The following is a 20599-nucleotide window of genomic DNA, read 5'->3' as shown; positions in this document are numbered from 1 at the left end:
GTGCTTCGATTATTCCAAAAGTAGTTTCCAATAGGAGCTCATCTTGGGTGTGGCGAGGCATTATCAATCCCGTTATGTCAAATGAGGTGGATTTTTTTCCGATTTAAAGTGTGTTATGGGTGACAGTTCTAAGATTAAATTATGGACGGATAGATGGACTTATTTGAACTCACTTAAAGATTCATTTTCGAGAATTTATGCTATTGAAACTAGAAAATTTGGAATGATTTCCGATTTTGGGAGGTGGCATCACGGAGTTTGGGAATGGTCTATTCAGCTGAGACGACCTCTTTTTGATTGGGAAAAGTCCATATGGTCTAATTTTTTTATATGTTCTGAGTAAAGCTATTAGTTCTTTTCCGAGAAAGGATCAGCTAAAGTGGAGTGGTGCGTCTCATGGCAGGTATTCACCGAAAGATTTTTCGGTTAAGATGGAATGTTGTGGCAAACCGGAAGATCCTATATGGAGATTGGTTTGATTCAAGTTTGCCCCACCTAAAGTGGCAGCTTTTGTGTGGAAAGTAGTCCATCATAGGATACCGGTTACTACAGAGTTGCAAAAAAGAGGAGTTAGGAGTATAGAACAGCTCGAATGTGTGTTTTGTAAATGCGAACCGGAATCTATTAATCATGCTTTATGTCATTGTGTAGTCGTATGGCAAGTATGGCTGCGATGGTGCAAGGTGTGGTCAGTGAACATGGTGATCCCAAAGAATGTAAAACAGCTGCTACATGTATGGTTCACGTAAAGAATTAGGAAGCGTCATCGATCGGTATGGCTTCTGGGTTTTTTTGGACTGATTTGGGTAATATGGTTATGTATAAATCAAGCTAGGTTCAAGGGTGTCTCGTTTTCAGTGGATCAGATCTTTACTAAAGTTATATTTCAGGTAGGGGTCTGGTCAAATATTTATTGGCCTACCTTGATTCCATGTGAGCAGGATTTTGTTCGTAGTCCCGAGTCTATCGCTCTTGGTCGAAGGCTTCTGATGTTATGTTGTGTTTATTTGTCCAGTACTGCAATGTTCGTTTTCTGCTAGTTTTGTTTGTTTCAGCAGGTTACCGCAACTATTTGTTTTGTAACTTTATAATTGTTAGTATTTATTTGCTCACAGGCTGTAGTGTGGTTGTTGGATTTCTGTTGGTTCAGGGTATAAGAATTAGATGCGGTACGTCATTGGGGTTATAGCGTTCTGTCCTTCCTGATTGTATTCTCGTATCACCTCAAGGTACACTCTTTTTCCTCCGATAGGTTTAAGGAGGCTTTTTAATGAGGTACTTGGGGTGATGTACTTTGTAATTAATTAATACAATGTACCCTTTTTCAAAAAAAAAAGTGTTTTCATTTCATTATGTATTATTTGTGTTGTTTTCTTTGGATGTATTTTCATTCCAGTGTGTCGGGTTATATTTGCTTCTTGTGTTGTTTGGCCTATTTATGTAGTACTCTTTTCCTCCATTTTATCTTAGGGTGGATTTTAACGAGACTCATAAGCACGCCTTTGACTCTTGCTTTTTTATTAAAATGTTCTTTGCATTGAAAAAAAAGAAAAAAAATCCAGTGCGTCGGGTTTACGTTATCTTCTTCGAATGTTTCTTTGTGTTTTCGTTCCAGTGAAGTATGACCACGGTGAAGCATACAGGATGTTTTTGTTTACCACGGTGACGCATACAGGATGTTTTTGTTTTTTCATATAATAAGCTATTGGAAAACTACCCTGGTAGTCATAATTGATGTTATTCAGTTTAATTGGTTCAATCAGGAATACGCCTGACTTGGGCAATGATTGTACCTATGTGCTATGTTTTGTATTGTAATCCAGCCCAATTAAATCTCAAATGTAATAATTTCGAACTCAATTTGTAATTTATTGTTAGAAACCCTTAAATTGGGTTGAATTTCATTTTCAGGCAGCTTTCCTCTTGTTAATAAAGCCACGTTCCTTTACTTTCTCGTGTGACACGTTATCTGTTGTTCTGCATTTGACTAGGTTTGTAACATGATACAGAGGTATTCGACTAGCTCTGGTCTGGTGCTTATCACGATATTCAAGCTGTGCTTATCACGATATTCAGACTGTGCTTATCACTGCTAAAAGGCCCTCTTATTTTTATAAGACAGAAGGCATGCATTTCCCTGCTCCGGTGTGCTGATGACTTCACCAGCCCTCTCTCTCTTGACTCTTGCTGTGGCAAGAATTTGTTTATGCATCATTATTTTTTTTCATTTTATACTGAAAGCGAAAAACATTTTGTATTTATCAAACTTGATGCTTTTGCCGAAGTAGGGTTACTTTCTGCAGGTCCAACTGGTACCCTACAAACCAGATCTTGCCGAGTCAATACAATTGAGTGGGAGAAAAAGCACACCATGGATACTGAGCTATAAGAACGATTAATAAAATTGGCCTAAACGTTGACATTTCAATTCGAAAACTTCAAGACTGGAATTGGAGTTGGATGAGCCAGGCCCAAGCACCAATACAACACTTGGGCGACTCGCGAGAGCCCCAGCAGCAAGCTACTGTGATGGACACTCCCCCTCAAATAATAAATTTAATAAGATATGTGGACCAATAACTTACGCATCAGATATTAAACCGATAAGAACATATACTACACTTGATCTTAGCCTAAAGGCCGAGAAAAGGAAGGAGAACAATGTTTAGGCATTGATATCATTTAGATTATTACTTAAGCACCGTAATATCTTTAATTAATTATTATAAAAATAAATATTAACAGAAAATACAATAATTTAAAATAATAAAATGAATCTCAAATGTAATAAAATATTTGTTCTATTATTTTGATATGAATAGACCCATAAACACATGGAGTTTAAATACAAGAAAAGAAAATGTCATTAATAATTGCCCAAAAAGGAAAAAGAAAAAGGTGATGTTCGTGTCCCAATTTTCTAAAGATGCAAAAGCTTTGCCATCCAAAATTTATTCCCCATCCAAAAGCTTGTATTGATTCTCTATGTTGTTCATATATCCCACTTTTGTATTTTAGATTTTATTTTATTTATAAAAATGGTTATCACTCCATAAGTCATGATCTATACCAATTATAAAACAGTTGATATCATAAATCAAAATACATTCATTTAATCGGTGAAATAATAATATTTAATATTTTAAAGCCGTTCATTCAAATATTTCAAAATCATGACGAGTTTAACATATTTAATTTTAATATTTTTAATATTTTATTTAAGTTCAAAATATTATATGAGATTGTGTTTTACAATATTACAACAAAGCCAAAAAAATTGTCAATTGCTTTGATAATAAAAACTTTTTTTGGGGTTAGAAACTTCCCTAAATATAACGGAGGAAAAGAGTATACCTGATAATAATATTACAACAAGGCAAGCAAAAGCAATCACAGCTTCGACACAACAAAGCCGAAAAAAAACAAGCAACAGCCTACGTTCAACTTTCCTTCTCATTTAACAAAACAATGACTTCATGAGGAGGATAATGTAAGATCCGAGTCTCAGTTATGTCCGGGCTCACATCTTTCGCTAACAAGTCGGCTACTTTGTTCCCTGATCTCAAGACATGATTGAAACGGACTTCCCACTCTCGATCCAGCAAGCATTTTATATGATCCACAATCATCAGAGAAATACTCGTTTGCTTAATGCCCTGCAGAGTATTGCTCACATTCACATTGTCATTTTTAACAATCACTTTCCGCAAACCTATATTCCAAGCGCAAAGGAGACCGACATAAATACCCCAAAACTCCGCTTCTAAGATCGAGCACATTCCAAGGAATTTTTTGAACCCCACTAGCCACTCACCTTCACTATTCCGAACAACACCCCCACATGAAGCCAAACCGCAGTTTACTTTCGTGGATCCGTCGGAATTAACCTTGATCAAGCCAATCGGTGGAGCTTTCCACACAGCAGATCCCACCTCGCGTCTATGACATCTCCTAGTCGCCTCATGCTCTTGTTCGATTGCATAAGGGATAGTTTTTGAAGTCTCATGCTTTTCGCCAAAATACCCGCACAATCTTCACTCGGATTATCAAAAGCAATAGAATTACAATACGCTGAAATGCTCCAAAGAATTGCCTCGAATAATAAATCCCACTCTTTCCCGTCCTTGGCGAAATAATTAACCTTCTTCGGATTAACATGAATCCATTTCTTAATCTCCATGGATAAGAATTCTTCAAGCTTCTCATCTTTAATCAGCGTCACCCAAATAGGCATAATCATCGAACACTTACGAAATAAGTGGTCCACATCTTCTAGATCGTTATTACAGCAGGGGCAATTACCATTATTCGTGAAGTGCCGCTTCAATCGTTCAACATTTGTCATAATTTCCCCCCAACTCAACAACCAAAGGCAAATCTTGATGCGTTGAAGGCCTTTATAGTTATTAATAGCCTTCCACACAGGGTCAGCAGCTTCTAAATTCAACGTTACCCGTGCTTCATAAACTGATTTATTGGAAAATTGCAAGTCGTCACACCTCGCCCACCCCTAGCTATTAGTATTCCCACCTTCGACCGGACCTTTGATTGCCGCTAACCGTAGAAGAACAGTTATCGGCAGCAGGTGTTCAAATATATTCCACTTCCAAATACACTCTTCATTAGACATGCTCCTCACTGTCGCAGATAAGGAGCTACTAAGGCCATCATTATTCATATAGTTAATCAACGGCTCCAGATTATGGATCCATTTATCTCTCCAAAAGTCCACATTAGCGCCATCACCCACCACACGAACAGTATTGCTACAGACATCCTGCCAAACAATGCTAATTTCTTTCCAAATCTTCAAACAATTCTGATTCTTAATGCTCAAAGGCACACCATCCCCACATTTATACTTGGCGCGCAAGAACCGAACCCACAGAGTATCCTTCTGACATATTAGTTTAAAGGCTAATTTCATAATGAACGACGCTTCATTGAGAGTTTCTAGTTTCCTGAACATAACACCTTGAAACCCGGGTTAATAGTTTAAGTCAATCCGAAACCCATAAACCGAACAAAGCACCCAAATAAAATGTTTGGATTTAGTTAATTAAGGTTTGGACTTGAGTTAGGCCCAAAGGATATTGGTGATTTTGTTTGATTTTGGATTCAAAGGGACTAAAAAGTACAATTTACCTATTTTTATTTTGAAAGCTGAAATCCCCTTATTTTAAGTTGGGTTAAGTGAACCACTCCCCCATAACATCTCACTAAACTTTCTTTTTCTTCCTTCCATCATTTTCCGTTCCTCTTTCTTTCAAAAGTCAATAATTCAAGTATTTTCATTCTAGTTTAGTTAAGCTAAAGTAAGAATATGAATCACCATCCTTCAAGCTTCATTTTAAGCTCTATATTGTAAGATTTCAACTATAGTTTCCAAAATGGGTTTTGGTGGTTATGAGAATCTATAGATATTGACTCTTTTTGGGTGAATTTGAATTATAGAGAGTGTATTTAAATTGTTTTAAAACCTTCTTTATGATCCTTTGTAATCACATAAGATATTAATAACAGATGGGAACTATAATGAATCAATGTGGGTGAGCTTGAATGCCCAAAAGTGCATTCACGATCGGTACTAGAAAGAATAATATCAATATTGTTATTGTTTTAGGCTTAAAATACGTGAACTTTGTAAGGGTAGTATCGATACCCCTTAAAGGTGTATCGATATGGGAGATTTGGTATCGAGAGATCAGAAATTTAGTAGCCACTTTTGGTACTGATACTAAGGGAGTATTGATACCACTATCAGTACTCTTAGCAGAGTATCAATATTAAGAGTCTATTTTCAACATCAAAGCCAATTTCAGTATCGATACCACGGATGAAATCGATACTATAATCTATGAGTATTGATACTGGGTTGGTAATATCAATACTAATCACCTATTTTCAGCTTTAATTTAACTTAGGTATCGATACCCTCATTCGATTTTGGGCATAAAACCCAAAAGTTTTTAATGGGCATTAGGGTTTCCCAAAAACTCTATATTACTATCAAATAAGATTACAAGTGGAAACAATAATAATGCTTAATTACACGAAGAAACGAGATAAGTTAGGGTGACATAAAACTAACATTGATTAATGCTCGGGAAACGATCAGGACACCCGAGTTCCTTTAGCAAAGACAATGAGTCACCTTAGCGAATACCACAAGTAGGATAAAAGACATATGTCATGGACCCCTTCCAAAGAATCTGAGTTGAAACCGAAGATATTTACTGCATGATAAGACTACGCATACTCTCCGGTATACCAATATCCATCAAAGTATCATTAATAAAGCTTCAATCCAATTTGTTATATGCCTTTTCCAGGTCAATTTTAATAGCCATCCAACCCTATTTTCTTGTTTTTCGTCTCATTGAATGGATTGCATCTTGAGTGATGATGATGTTATCCGTGATGCACCTTCCAGATACAAAGCTGGTCTGATTATCCGGAGCCCATTTAGGCAAAAACGGTTTCAAACGGTTCACAATAATTTTGGTAACTGTTTTGTACAACATATTGCAGAGACTAATTGGACGAAATTGATTCATCTTTTCAGGTGTGGGCACTTTAGGAATAAGAAGTAGGAGAGTGCGATTGATCGAAATAGGAATACGACCTTCCGAAAAAATCTTCTCAGTAAGAGCACACACCGACTCACCCACAATATTCCAATTCCGCTGATAAAACACTGCATGAAGGCCATCAACTCACGAAGCTTTCAACGGCCCCGTGCTAAATATGGCATCTTTAATTTCCTCACTAGAAACCGAATGAGAAAGAACACCAAACATATGATTTCCTACTCTCGGGAAGCAGCCACGCACATCATAGACACTGTTCAAACAACTTTGGCGAGTAAATAAGATTTTAGAATAGGATTGAGCAAGATCCTTTAGTTCCTCTTGATCCGACGTCCAAGAGCCATCATCATTCTTTAAGGAAAGAACCTTGTTTTTACACCGACGAGCAAGAGTCGAAGCATGAAAGAAAGACGTGTTGCAATCACCCTTGAGAATCCACTGGGAATAAGACTTTTGTCTCCACAAACTCTCTTCACGATCTAGAATCACCTCAAGCTCCTCACGCAGATCACTACCCAGCCTTGCTAAGTTTTCAGAATTTATATGTTGCATCGCCCTATCCACCCCCACGAATACGAGCAATTAACCTCTTCTTCTTCTTGCCAATGTGCACAAAAGTATCCGAATTCCAAACAGCAATTTGATTCTTAAAAGAATTAATATTCACTTCAATCCTCTCATCTTGCTTCCAAACCGAACAAAGAAAATCATTAAATTTTGGATGCTCTTGCCAAGCCGCTAAGAAGCGAAAAGGGTGATTCCTAGTATCAGGTTTGTCATGAAACATCTTAAGAATGATGGGTCTATGATCCAACCCCAACCGATCCAAATGGAAAACCCGAGACTCCTTAAAATTAGAACACCGGAATTATCCAAAAAAAAAAAATTAGAACACCAATTATTAGTTAACCAACGATCCAGTCTTTGATGAAGATTACCTCTTGACCAGGTGAATCTTGGACCAATAAACCCGATATCTGACAAGCCCGTGGAATTAATAAAATTCGCAAAAGGACGACTCCCATTGATATAAGCATCCGAACTCCCATTAAAATCGCCCCCAATGGCCCAAGGAATTTTATCACCCGGATTAAGGTTCTCAAGCTGATTCCAAAGTTGCTTTCTTTTTATTAATTTAGACATCTGAATAATATTGTAAATAAAACCATGTCAAAACTAAAAAAAAATATTAAATTTTAACATATTAGTAAACCTAGAATTGTAACTCGTAAAACCCAATTAATCTTTCTCCCACGGCTGAGCCTTGGGGGTCCTAAAATTTAGTGTATTAGTTTTTATAAATAATCTAAATGATTATAAAACATAAATAGAATTTTTTAATATATTAATAATATATATAATCTAGAAATATAATTGTTCGAATCATAACTTTGTACGAAAGTAAGAATGCTTTCCATACACATTGACCTTTGAGCAGTGAGAAAAAGATGGAAAACGGAAACGCGGAGAGAATATGATGATTGTTCATTAGAAATTATAGCTATAAAGCTAATCCCCATTCTTTCAAAGCCTGAAAACGATATGCACAAAAATAAAAATATTAAATAACAATAATTGGCGGTGGATGCCTGTCCCCATGTTTCATGCAACAAATCAGGCTTCTTTCCTCACCCTTTTCTTTTTAAAATAATTATTTAATAATTATGAGTAAAGATTTCGAATTTTAAATTGATGTTACAAAAATCGATTGAGGGACTATCGACGACGAATTAACCTTTTAAACTATTTAAATATTAGGAATTAAATCGTAATCTCTCGTGATTTCAACAGTCAGTCGACAGAAACTATGACAGCACATGAGTAGGAGGATGGCAGGGACTACGTTGATGGCAGTGGTCGTGACCAGAAAGGACAGCGACCACGGATTAAGGTTTTGATTTGGGATTTTGGGGTTATTTTATAATATAAAAAAAGTTAGTGTTTTTTTAATATAAATGTCATAATATTTTTTAAAAATAAACTTCAAAATTATCATATTGTGACACGTGTCACTTAACGGTAAAAATTAATGTCGTTGATTGCCCGTGCACCTAAACAGGTAACGATTGTAACGTTAGGCATCTGGATGAGACGAAGATTAGTTTATGCACCTATTTAGAAAAAGCGATATAGTTTGGACACTTATTTTGGTATTAATCCTTAATTTTATTGTCCTTTCTCCATACATAGAAACTGTTTTGAATAATCTACATCATATTAGTTAAAAGAAAGAGAGAGAGAGAGAGAGAGAGAGGAGAAAAAGGCAGGCGGAGAGTCCTGGAAGCATGAATAAAGCTTTGGTTTGAAAAGAAAGTAAGTGAACGGTGGAGGGTTCAATTTGCATCCACAAATTCACTTAAACCTTTCTTCTCTTTCAATAACCGATTCCCAAATTATTCACTTAAATTCCTTCTCCTCCACTTCAATTCTTTTTGTTTATGTGCACACCCTTCTCCACTCATTCAAAAGCTCAAGCTCAAAGTCTAAGACTAAAATAAATGAATGTAAATACCGAGTTTCTAACTAAAAAAAAAGGATATTCAGGGAAGCACATGTAATAATTAATAAAGATACTTTTAATGTTATTTTATCAGATGCTTAAGACTCAAGGTTAAGTTTAAATCTTGTGGATTACGAAATACTGTGCGATATCTATGAGATACGCAGGCACATAGGCTGCAGAGGTTTTAGGAATATTTAACGTGCTTCTTTAATTGCAATTTTGAATGATTTAGTTTTTTCACAAAATTAATTTATGTTATTCGATTTTTAGAATATAGGGTTATATTCGATGATGAGTATCAAAATATGGATTATTATTCATATAAAATCACTTAATACATTATCATGTATTTTATTATCATGTGTTCAACAAATAATAATATATTTTTTTAATATACAGTTGCTTAAAGGTGATAGTATTTATTTTAAAGACTCTTAAAAATTTAATAAATGAATGCTAGCTCAAATACCCTCTAGAAATAACAATCATTCTTTAAACCACTTAAATAATTTGATTCGTACACAAATAATGATATTTAAACTTGGGTCATCAGAGAAACATGCGTCCTTTTGTCATTAAGATCTTTTAGTGTGTTCATAGGTTTTTAATATATAATTTATAAATATATTATTTTAAAAGAATAAGAGAATTTGATACATAATTTTTCATTGTTATTTATTTTTATTTAAAAATAAATAAAAATTGTCAAAAAATTCACTTGCTAAAGGACTACAAAATTATTACGAAAGAAGTGATGTTGAAATTATCACGTGTTCTAAAAACGAAATGTTATTTGAACCAAATACGTCTTAAATATTTGTTTGATATTTTGGTAGTAAAATTATAGGAACATGTGGTTTTACGAAGAAAAGGGGTGAAATACGAGGGAAAAGAATACATTCTGCGCTATTAAAGAAATATTTTACATGGAATCCTTCTTAGTTATCTGTTAATGAAAAATATTTTTACACCATGAATCTACATATACAAGTCCATATAATAATTAATAACCTAACTGTTTGTTTCACGTCATATAATTAATTTCTAAATGAACAAATTAAGCCACTCTTTGATCAATTCCATAAACACACCAAGTCTTCAATATCATCATAAGATTTGCAGCTTCCAAGTTGAATACTGCTTGAAATCATTGATGAAATCTCATTGTTGTTGATCTCAGTGCCAAGGCCAGTGTCTTGTGAGAGACTGGCCATTGATTGGTTTGATGAAAACTGCTCCACCTTGTTGGCTGTCAATGCTCTTAGAATCTTCATGTCGTCGGTTCGGAAGCCACCGGTTCCGGAATCCGAGTCGGTTCCTTGATGAAAGATGGGGTTTTGGATTGGGATTTGAGGGTTGAAAACTGGGGTCTTGTTGATGTCATCGTTTTCACAATCGAAACTTGGTTCCATGAGAGGAGGCAATGAAGAAAAATCCATGAATATTTCATCCCCAAATGAGTCCATTCTTAAGTAATGATCATGAGTTGTACTCTTCTTCACCTCTGTATTCTTATGGAAAACCCTACAAACAACCCATTCATCCTGTCACCAGGAGAGAAAAGAAAGATCAAATTAGTCAAAGATTCTTCTTTTACATCAAAGCAGAAAGAGACTCCAAGTAAATAAACTCTCAACCATTAACTTTTTAACAAAAGAATCCATGGTTTTAATATATACAAAATGAAATTGGAAAAGCTTTTGTTTCTTAAAAGGAAAAGGGGGCCTCAAAAGAGACTTTTAAAGTTAAGCTTTGATCGCATTACCTTTGCACCTTTGGGAAGATTATAGTAAGAGAATTTGCCTTCAAGCCTATATTCATGCATAACCCAATTTGTTTTCTCCCCTCTAGGAGCTCTCCCTTTATAGAAAACAAGGGTCTTTTTCATGCCAACAAGGCAACCTTTGCCTTTGAAAATCTCTTTATCTTTTCCGGTTGCCTTCCAATACCCAGCTCCGGTTGCTCGGTTCGTCCTTGTCCCGGTCGGATACTTCCTATCTCTTTGACAAAAGAAGAACCATTCTTTTCCCCCCATCTTTGCTTTGTCTGCAAAAACCAACCAAAAGGAAACAGAATTAGATACAAACTAAACGTAAAGTAGATACGAACTCAACTTTTAACCCCGAATTTTATTTTCAAATTTTAGCATATGCAATTCCGTGGAGTTGGAAAGAGGACTTACCGGGTAAATCCCAAGGTTCAGACTTGTTGAAATCAGCTTCCCCAATAGCGCATGCACTGAAGTTGCTGTTCATCACCTTTTCCAAAAGGTAATGAGTTATAATCTCCTCGTCCGTCGGATGAAACCGGAAACCGGGCGGCAAATCGACAAGTTCTTCTCGTCCTTTGTAAGCAATAATGGCGTCTTCCATTGGAAAACTACTCATCAAAATTACCCTTTATGAATTTATACAAAATAAAAGAAACCCAGATTCAAAAAAAAAAGCTACGAATAATTCAAAGTAACTGCTGTGGAAAGCAAACGAAACGATAAGAGAGAGTTATATAAGGAGAGTAAAATAAAGGGAAAAAGAAGAGCTTAAATAGACGAGATAAGGTTGATTGGGAGAAACTTAGGCTCCAAGGAAGCCTCATTGTTTGAAAATTTCGAAACAATTTAGTATAATGAAGGTTGAAAATAAAAGAAAGGAGGTTTCTAAGCAATGGGGGAGGCAATGCTTTTTAGTTTTTTCAGCAATATTACATATTAAAATATTTCTCATCTGTTTAAAACCTAACCAAAAGTAATTATTCTATTGCCTTTTTTGGAAAGTTGGAACTTTCCCAGTAAATCTCAATAATTAATTTCCTTTTTATTAATTTCTCAGGCTTAGGTTCATATACTCTTAAATGCACTATTTGGGGTCCAAAGATGAAGAAAATTCATGTTTATTGAATTCTATCAAACTTAAGTCCAAACCTTTCTATTTAATGGAAAATTCATGTTTATATCAAGCTTAAAGTCCAATTTTCTGTTTTTTAGCCAAATAATCTATTACGGAATTAAAAACTAGAGAAATGCAGCTGTAAAAAAATTGTATAATTTCCATAGCAAGGGACAAATTTGTTATTCCGGAAAGATAAATTTAACAAATTATTATTTAAATAAATTTGTCGTTCCAGCAACAAGAGGATTTATTTGAGAATTTTCATTGAAATTCATCTTATAGGAACGACGAGTTTCTTTAAATAATAAAATTTTAGAAATCATCATATTAGAACGACGAGTTCACCTATCGCTAAAATGATTGTCCTAAATTATATTTTTTTGTCATACTACATTTTTTCTCAAATACATTATACCTTTAAAAAAATCCTAATTTTCTTTACCAATTACCAATACATTACCTATCAATATAATTTTTAAATTTATTTTTAAATTATATACAAATAATATAATATAATATAATATAATATAATTGTTTCCTTTATATGAGAGATACCCATAAAATTAAATAATATGTTTTTTAATTTATATGCATGTTATAATTTGTGTTTGTTTACATCATTACAGTTAAATATTTTATAATATATATACACGAAAAATTGTTTGTTTACGTTTGTAAGACCAAGTTCAAATTCTATCATCGTCACTCTTAGTAGGCAATCTGTAGATTATTATATAAATCTCAATTGTGTCTTAGATATATCCTAACCCTAGATTGAGGGAATCATCCATGACTTAAATTTTTGTATCAAAAAAATATTATAACTAAGTCGAGTGAACAAGCCGTGGAGTAGGATGAGACTTATATAAGATCTTCAATTGATGATAGTTTCCAGTTAGGTTTTTTTTTGGGGGGGATTACTCGATATTTAAACAATGATAACTGTAATGCTGCGTAACTAACTCGTAGAAGTATATTGAAAAAAGTTCATTTTTTGTTAGTATATAGTAAAATAATATAATTATATTGTTGGATTCTTTTGAGTATACTCTTTAAAGTCATTATATTAAGTAAATTATTACCTTAACAAGCGTTTCTAGACATCAATTAAAAATTATGGATTCATTTTTTTCAACAAACCTATCCATATATAGGGACGAATGCAAGATTTGATGTTAGAGGGACAAAATAAAATTTCAAAAAGGCGAAAACAGATTTTTAATAGAAAATATATATATATATAATCTAAAATATATTACAATTTTAAATTTTCAGATGGAATAATTCAAACCTGCTAGTATATTAGAACCACAATAAATGGATTAACATTTTGTTTAATATGTTAATCGAATCAATTTATATCAGTATAATCAATATCATATCAATTTTAAACCTTTACTAAATAATATAAATTCCGCTTCAGTCAATATCTTAATAGCTTAAGAGATATTTATATAAATATATTTTATATATATAATCAATGTGTGTTATTATTATTATTATTATTAGGGTAAACTATGTCAATGGTCACTGATGTTTGGGTAAGTTTTAGTTTTCACCTCTAATGTTTTAAAAGTTACAAATAGATCACTAACATTATCGTTTGTGACAAAATGGTCATTGGTCGTTAACAGCCCTTAAGAGGCGTGACGAAAAATACAGCTGGACCGTTATCTGCTGACGTGGATCGTTGACCGCCATTTTGATTGGCTCTTCTTCTTCTCTAACTTATTCTCCATCTTCTTTTTCTTCACTTTTCTTCTTCCTTATTTCTCTTCACTTTTCTTCACTTTCTTTCTCTTCACTTTTCTTCACTTTTCTTCTTTTCCTCTTATCACACACATGAAGTCATTCCCATTGTTGAGTGGAGACATCCCAGGCTATTGCTGCTCGTGAGATACGCTTCTTGTCGATAGAACAACACATTTTCCACTTTCAATCTTTTATTTAGATTTAAAAATTTAATGAAAAGAACGAACTCTTTCAGAAGCTCATTCTGAAGGAATGGAAATTATTTTAGAAGAGAGACACTGGCAGGGTTGTCCCGACAAAATGACAATGATTTCTCTAAATGTGCGACAATGTCAATCATTTTAGGCCTCTCTTTCTTTCCAAATTCACACATTGCATAGTTGTATAGGCCATTAGCTCCACTGCCTCAGCCTCATGAATCTCCGGCACCCCAACGCTTCGATCTACCACTGTCCGAAGATCCCCTGTCGATAACCTCGGGATTGCATACTCAACTACTCCTATTGGCCCAGTCCCATCTTCTTCATTTCTAAAAACAACTTTTCTTCCTGTCAAGAGCTCTAACAATACCACCCCAAAACCATATACATCACTCTTTGTTGTCAATACATTTAATGCACAATATTCAGGATCAATGTATCCAACTGTTCCAATTGCCCTGGTTGACATAAATTCTTGATCATATTTGGGTCCCATCAGCGATAGTCCAAAATAAGACACTCTGGCTGTCCAAACTGCATCTGATAGTATGTTCGACGACTTAATGCCTCGATGAATTATAGGTGACATTGCATAGTTATGGAGGTATTCAATCCCTCTTATTGCATCTAGTGAAATTTTGATCCTCGTTTTCCATGAATTTAAAACGCTATCACGTTTCTCAATGTTGTCTTTGTTATGTAGAGGATTATAAAGTGATCCATTGCTCATAATCCAAATAACCCCACCAAGTGTTTGTGGTGAAGCCGTGATAACAATGCTAATTCTGATTCAAAAGCGGTTTTCTTCTCTTGGAACTTCTTTACCTTTGCTGAAGTCTCCACTCTTTTAATAGAGACTTCGCGACCGTCAGGAAGTTTGCCTTTGTAAACAACCCCGAAGCTTCCGGCACCAATATTATTTTCCATTGAGAAGCTGATGGTGGCATCAGCAAGCTCTGAGAGCGTAAAATGCTGGGTTTTTTCTGCACGTTTTGATGATGATGATCCACTTCTTTCACATCCTAATCTTCGTGAGTTGTTGCGTCTGATGGAAAATGATCTTACATGTGGGGTAATGGTGTCATTATTGTCCACAACGGTCGTAAATATATTGGCATCTGTAACTGTGGGTTGCACGGAGTTATGTGTCTTGTGAAGCAAAAACCCACACATTCCGACCCATAAACAGTAAAAAACAGTGTAAACCCCTGCAAAAGCTCCGATTGATCCAACTATAAAAAAAGCCAAGGAAAGCTTGCTAATGCTCTTCCTTGGTGGTGAAAATGGCTTCATTTTTCGTGACGGAAATTGTGGTAGCAATAGGGTCAATGGCAGTGCAAGTGGGAGCTCAGCCTCACATTGCTTACAAATGTTCCCTGAACCGTAACACAGAACCTCAGAATTCAGATACGTGAAGAAAAGTGAAGAGAAAGAAAGTGAAGAAAAGTGAAGGGAAAGAAAGAATAAGAAAAGTGAAGAAAAAGATGAGGAATGGGTTGAAGAAGAAGAAGAGCCAGTCAAAATGACAGTCAACGATCCACGTCAACAGATAACGATCCAGCTGTATTTTTCGTCACGCCTCTTAATGGCTGTTAACGGCCAGTGACCATTTTGTCACAAACGATAACGTTAGTGACCTATTTGTAACTTTTGAAACATTAGTGGTGAAAACAAAAACTTACCCAAACATCAGTGACCATTGGCGTAGTTAACCTTATTATTATTATTATTATTATTATTATAAACTTGAATCGATTTATCAAATACACCAATATTTATCAAATACACCAATAACAGTGTATATTTGTATTAGAGAAAAATGGTACGTTCATATTATATTTTCAATCTGGGTTTTCGATCTTTGTTGTGAGAGGGGAAAAAAATCTATGGCTGAAGTTTTTGGGAAGACAAATCTGTTTCCGACTGGTAACTATAACCAGAAGAAGAATCTAGAAGGTGGAGCTTGTTTGGTCCCTAAGAAAATTTCTGAGTTTTGTTCGAAACACAACAGTTTTCCTTCTTTGAAGGGGAAATCTCTGGCTTCGAAGAGTGATTTTAATGGTCAAAGAGTCGTTTTTTTGGAGAAGAAAAGTATGAGCAAGAGAAGTTTTTCTCAAGTTCCCATCAAAGCACAGGCTTGATTTAATTAACTTTGCATCTTCTTTTTTTTCATTTCAATTTATAGATTTGTTTTTGTTATTTTTGTGGGTAAGTGGCTATATTTTTATTTGTTTAGCTAATAAGCCTAATAATGTGTCAATTTGTTTTTTAAAATTTGTTGACAATTTTACATGTTTTTTTTTCTTCCTATTATTAGCTTTTTACATGTAGCTGTTAGCTTAGTTTTTCCTTAATTGAATGATAGTAACATAGAAATTACACACACACAAAATCACTTTAAAAAAAACGTAAGGAGTCGCGATTTAAACCCTTTTACAGTGATGAATAAAAACAATACTAATTGGTTTCACTTTTTTTTCCTCTGGATTTGTTTAATTGAATCAGATGCAAACTGGGCTTATCAATCGAGCTAAAAAATGGTGGGAGAAAGGGCTTCAACCAAATATGAATGAAGTTTCTTCTGCACAAGGCTTGGTCGACTCTCTTTTGAATGCTGGTGATAAGCTTGTCGTGGTAGATTTCTTCTCCCCTGGTTGTGGTGGTTGCAAGGCTCTTCATCCTAAGGTATATATATATGTTTTTGCATAGCTGCGTGTATCTACATGTTTTTGTATTGTTTGTGTTTGGATTTTGATTGTGGATTTGGATGTTGGGATTCTGCAGATTTGCCAATTTGAAGAGATGAATCCAGATGTGCAGTTTCTTCAGGTGAATTACGAGGAGCATAAATCGATGTGCTATAGTCTTAATGTTCATGTGTTTCCTTTCTTCCGGTTCCACCAAGGCGCTCAGGGGCGTGTATGCAGCTTTAGCTGTACTAACGCCACGGTTAGTCTCTATTCCCTCCATTCTCATGCAGATAATCTTGTTTTGCCATTTTATACTCGTTGTTCATAAGAATTGCATGGTGCTTACTGTTGTTGCTTGCATTTGATTTTTGTGTTTGTTGATGGATTGCTGCAGCTGATTTTGCATCTCAATTGACACGGCATGGTAATGAGTATGTAACGAACATTGTTTAAGACTGTTCATCATGTTTATCATTATGATCCAACCTACAATGACAAATCCAAAAGATCAAAAAGTTCAAAGATGCATTAGCCAAACACACACCGGACCGATGCAGCCTCGGGCCAACAAAAGGGCTGGAGGAGAAGGAGCTTTTGGCGTTGTCAGGGAACAAAGCCCTCGCCTTTCACTACACGCCAAAGCCAGTTCAACCAACTCCTGTTCCCACTCATGAACTGACTAGTATGCCAAATCAAGTTCCATCTCATTCAAAGACAAAGCTCCCGCTTTCAGTCCCGATGACATCCTTAAAGCAAAGGGACAGCGAGGAGAAAACCTTGGTTGGTGTTGGGAGATGATGTAGTATGGTTTTTGTGCCATCCCCACCATCCGTATTACATTACCATTCCCAGGTTCATCTTTCGTGTGCTAACTTGTTCATATTAGAAGAGAAGAACATAGTATATCGTCTCCCATGGAGTTGCGGAGCAATTCAGATTTATAATTTTGGATCCTAGCCCTGCTTGATTCAAGCGTGGGTGTGAACTTTCGAAGGCGAAAATCAGTGTATTTTTTAAGGTTTTATTTTTATGTTCAAGGGAAAACCCCCTTTTGTGAATGTAGAAATCTTGTGGTTATTGTACAGATGCTGAGACTTGAGAGCCTTCTACTTTTTTTCTTTCTTTCTTTTCTGTTGGTGTTGAAATAAGGATTATCGGTAAATTGTATTGGATATTTGGTCTGAGTGATAATTTATCACCCCCCTCCTTTCCCCCCTATATATTCATGTGTGGGCATGTATATATTGATGCTTAAATGAATTTATCAATTTGATACATCCTTAAACATGCATGGTCAAATGTTGTACGTATTTAAGGGATTATATCGAAGTTGATAAGGACTTCTTTGAGAATGACGACTTCGAAGGCAATGCATGCAGTGATATTTTGAAAAAAAAATAAAAAGTGCCATGTTCTATGTGTCCTATGTTAATATCTAGTAGCTTTTGATGATCTACTACAACTCATGGAAGCTTCAAGAACTGCCTGCAGTGTTGTGTCTGAGACATTGAATTGGACATCATCCTTTAAGACATTTGGACGATTGTCTGTTTTTATGACAATGGTAGAAATCCAGAAGAGGACCGCAACATGTTGAGGCAATTAGTTTTTCGTATTATCATGAATTTGCATTTATGAACCCATTACCCTACCTGTTCCGTTTTTTTGGGGGGGGGGGGGAGACAGATGCCAAAGAAGTGTCATTTTAACAGGAAATGTTGGATAAGGTTGCTTGTGTATTTTAATTCATCAACATGGCCACCCTTGCTTTTCAGAGAAAAGAAAAGAAAAAACCTTTGATTGATTAGTGAAAATGTATTCTAACAGCTGGATCCGCTACGAAAAAATTCAAGGATTTCTCAAATTCTCAACACTCCCATTATTTCCTCTCTATGATTGACAAGTTTGAAAGTAACTTGTTTCATTCAAATGTTCAATGGTTCAATGTTTCCATGTGTCCATTGAAGTAGTTTTCCCTGCTTGCAATGCTTAGCTTGGAAGCAACATATGGGGTCCTATTATTATTTTTTATTAACTTCAACATTTTTAGACACAAGAAATTAAAATTATTTAACTTTCAAAGAAAAATAAATTAATGAAATTTAACTTTTGACAGAAATTTCATTGTTTGTAAGTGGGTTCACGTGCATAAAATATACATAATATGTTTCAGTTTTAAGTGCAAGAGTGAGATTTATTAATGGATCCGGTGGTTAAGAATATTCATGTTATTTTATCTTGTGTAGGTTAAGAATGCTCATGTTGTTTCACCTTACATAAATATATGTTAAAAATCTTTCTTAGGCACTGACAGTGCACACACACTTTGTACACAAAGTTGCTTAAACTCGAGATCTCTAAGGAAAACAATACACATTTTTACAACTGAGATCATTCAATGCGTTTATTAATAATACAAATTAAATGATGTAGTTTGATTAAATTAAAATTTAATGATTGAGAATAAATTACCTACTTGAAATAGGCCGAATCCAATTAATTTGAACATAAATTTTAAAATGTATCAATTGTAATTATTAAAAGATGTAAAGTAAAAATAAACCCATTATTATACAGTTAGGAGCATATACGGATAATACCAGAAATCAAATGGAAGGGTACCCCTAATGTTTTACCCCACATGTTATTTTGCAAGGATGCTAAATTATCACCAAAAGCCTAGCATAAGGGGAAGAAATAAAAATTTAGCCAAAGACAACTTGCCGACTTTCAAATGCGTGGGAGGTTAAACTTGGAGCCGGCAAGTCGTTCTTGGCTGCATCCTTCTTTCTACGCCCATAGGTTAGGCTGCTAGGGACCATGAAATGAGCAAGCAAGAAATGGGACAGGCAGTGTATGAACTTGAAGCTGAGCAGAAGTCAAAGTTAAAGAGACGATGATATATATATAAATTTGCTTACATGTTTATGTCTTTCTGATAAATATTTAATAATATATCTGCTACCGAGGCGGTCTTGTGAGGACAGCTACTCAAGATCCTAAATACGAGGATTAATACGTAGAGGATTATAGTTTTGTATTCATATTATCTGAAAAATGTTGGAAGCGTAGATGGGCACTCAATAATTTATGACTCGAACTTTTATTTATTGATACGAAAGAAAATATGTTACAACGACACTCTCAATATTACAATACTACAACACTAACTTCGGCTAGTTTACAAGCTTTGCTAAGCTTTCTTTTAAATTCTCTCTAATTTTTTTCTCGTTACTCACACACTCACTTGGACCTAAACACACATATTTATATATGTAATAAACCGACTTAAATTTTGCTAGATAATTCCAAGCCGTGTTCTACTCTAATTTTGATAAGATTTCAGCCTTGAATTTGCTTGCCACGTTTTAAGCTTTCTACACTCTTCTTGCCGACATTAATAATTGAGTTTGTCTTCTAACACTCCCCCTCAAACTCGATTTTCCATTCTGAGCTTTTCTTTGAGTCGGTTGAATATATCTGCTCTCAATGGTTTTGTGAACATGTCTGCTATTTGATCTTCAGTACTGCAGTAAATTAGCTCTACATTTTTGTTCTTCACCTGCTCTCGTATAAAATGATACTTTGTATCAATATGCTTGCTTCGGCTATGGGAGACTGGATTCTTAGCAAGGGAAATTGTAGACTTGTTGTCGACATAGATTGTAATTGGTTCTTCTTGTGCCAAATTTAGCTCGTTCAAAATATTCTTTAACCACATTGCTTGACAAGTGCACGCTGCTGCGGCTATGTATTCTGCTTCACATGTTGAAAGAGCTACCGTTTGTTGCTTCTTTGATGACCATGAAAATGTTGCAGAGCCGATATGAAATAGATATCCAGTTGTGCTTTTCGATCGTCTAAGTCTCCCCCATAATCACTATCAGAATAACCAACCAGCTTCGAATTTTCTGAATGCGTGTAGAATAAGCCATGACTTGTTGTACCTTTGACATATATGAGGATTCTTTTTGTT

General features: G+C 35.0%; 2 protein-coding genes, 1 non-coding gene and 1 pseudogene across 4 annotated transcripts; 1 reads left to right on the top strand and 3 right to left on the bottom strand.

Annotated features, from left to right (window-relative positions):
* Positions 1-2455: 2455 nt before the first annotated feature.
* On the bottom strand, positions 2456-2653 carry LOC120154245. The gene has a single exon (XR_005518871.1). It is a non-coding gene; the product is annotated as a U2 spliceosomal RNA (small nuclear RNA).
* A 6151-nt stretch (positions 2654-8804) lies between these two features.
* On the top strand, positions 8805-17743 carry LOC120154171 (thioredoxin-like 1-1, chloroplastic). Of its 2 annotated transcripts, none has more exons than XM_039165983.1 (5): positions 8805-8843; positions 15809-16068; positions 16439-16618; positions 16718-16882; positions 17131-17743. In XM_039165983.1, exons 2-5 carry the CDS (start codon positions 15820-15822, stop codon positions 17419-17421), a joined length of 885 nt encoding a protein of 294 aa, XP_039021914.1. In that variant the 5' UTR covers positions 8805-8843; positions 15809-15819; the 3' UTR covers positions 17422-17743. The 2 variants fall into 2 exon arrangements, with proteins under 2 accessions (XP_039021914.1, XP_039021915.1); XM_039165984.1 differs by having other exon boundaries at positions 8805-8848.
* Positions 10094-11612, bottom strand: LOC120154170 (NAC domain-containing protein 87-like). The gene is made up of 3 exons (XM_039165981.1): positions 11276-11612; positions 10859-11139; positions 10094-10637 (listed from the first exon to the last, which is right to left on the bottom strand). The coding sequence occupies exons 1-3, from the start codon at positions 11478-11480 to the stop codon at positions 10167-10169; spliced, it is 957 nt and encodes a 318-aa protein (XP_039021912.1). The 5' UTR covers positions 11481-11612; the 3' UTR covers positions 10094-10166.
* LOC120154113 lies at positions 13973-15349 on the bottom strand (annotated as a pseudogene).
* Positions 17744-20599: the final 2856 nt, after the last annotated feature.

This window comes from Hibiscus syriacus, unplaced genomic scaffold (genome assembly GCF_006381635.1).
Source record: "Hibiscus syriacus cultivar Baekdansim isolate YM2019G1 unplaced genomic scaffold, ASM638163v2 tig00111105_pilon, whole genome shotgun sequence".
NCBI classification, from domain to species: domain Eukaryota; kingdom Viridiplantae; phylum Streptophyta; class Magnoliopsida; order Malvales; family Malvaceae; genus Hibiscus; species Hibiscus syriacus.
The sequence above is the reverse complement of the archived record's forward strand: the minus strand, read 5'-3'. Positions and strand labels throughout refer to the sequence as shown.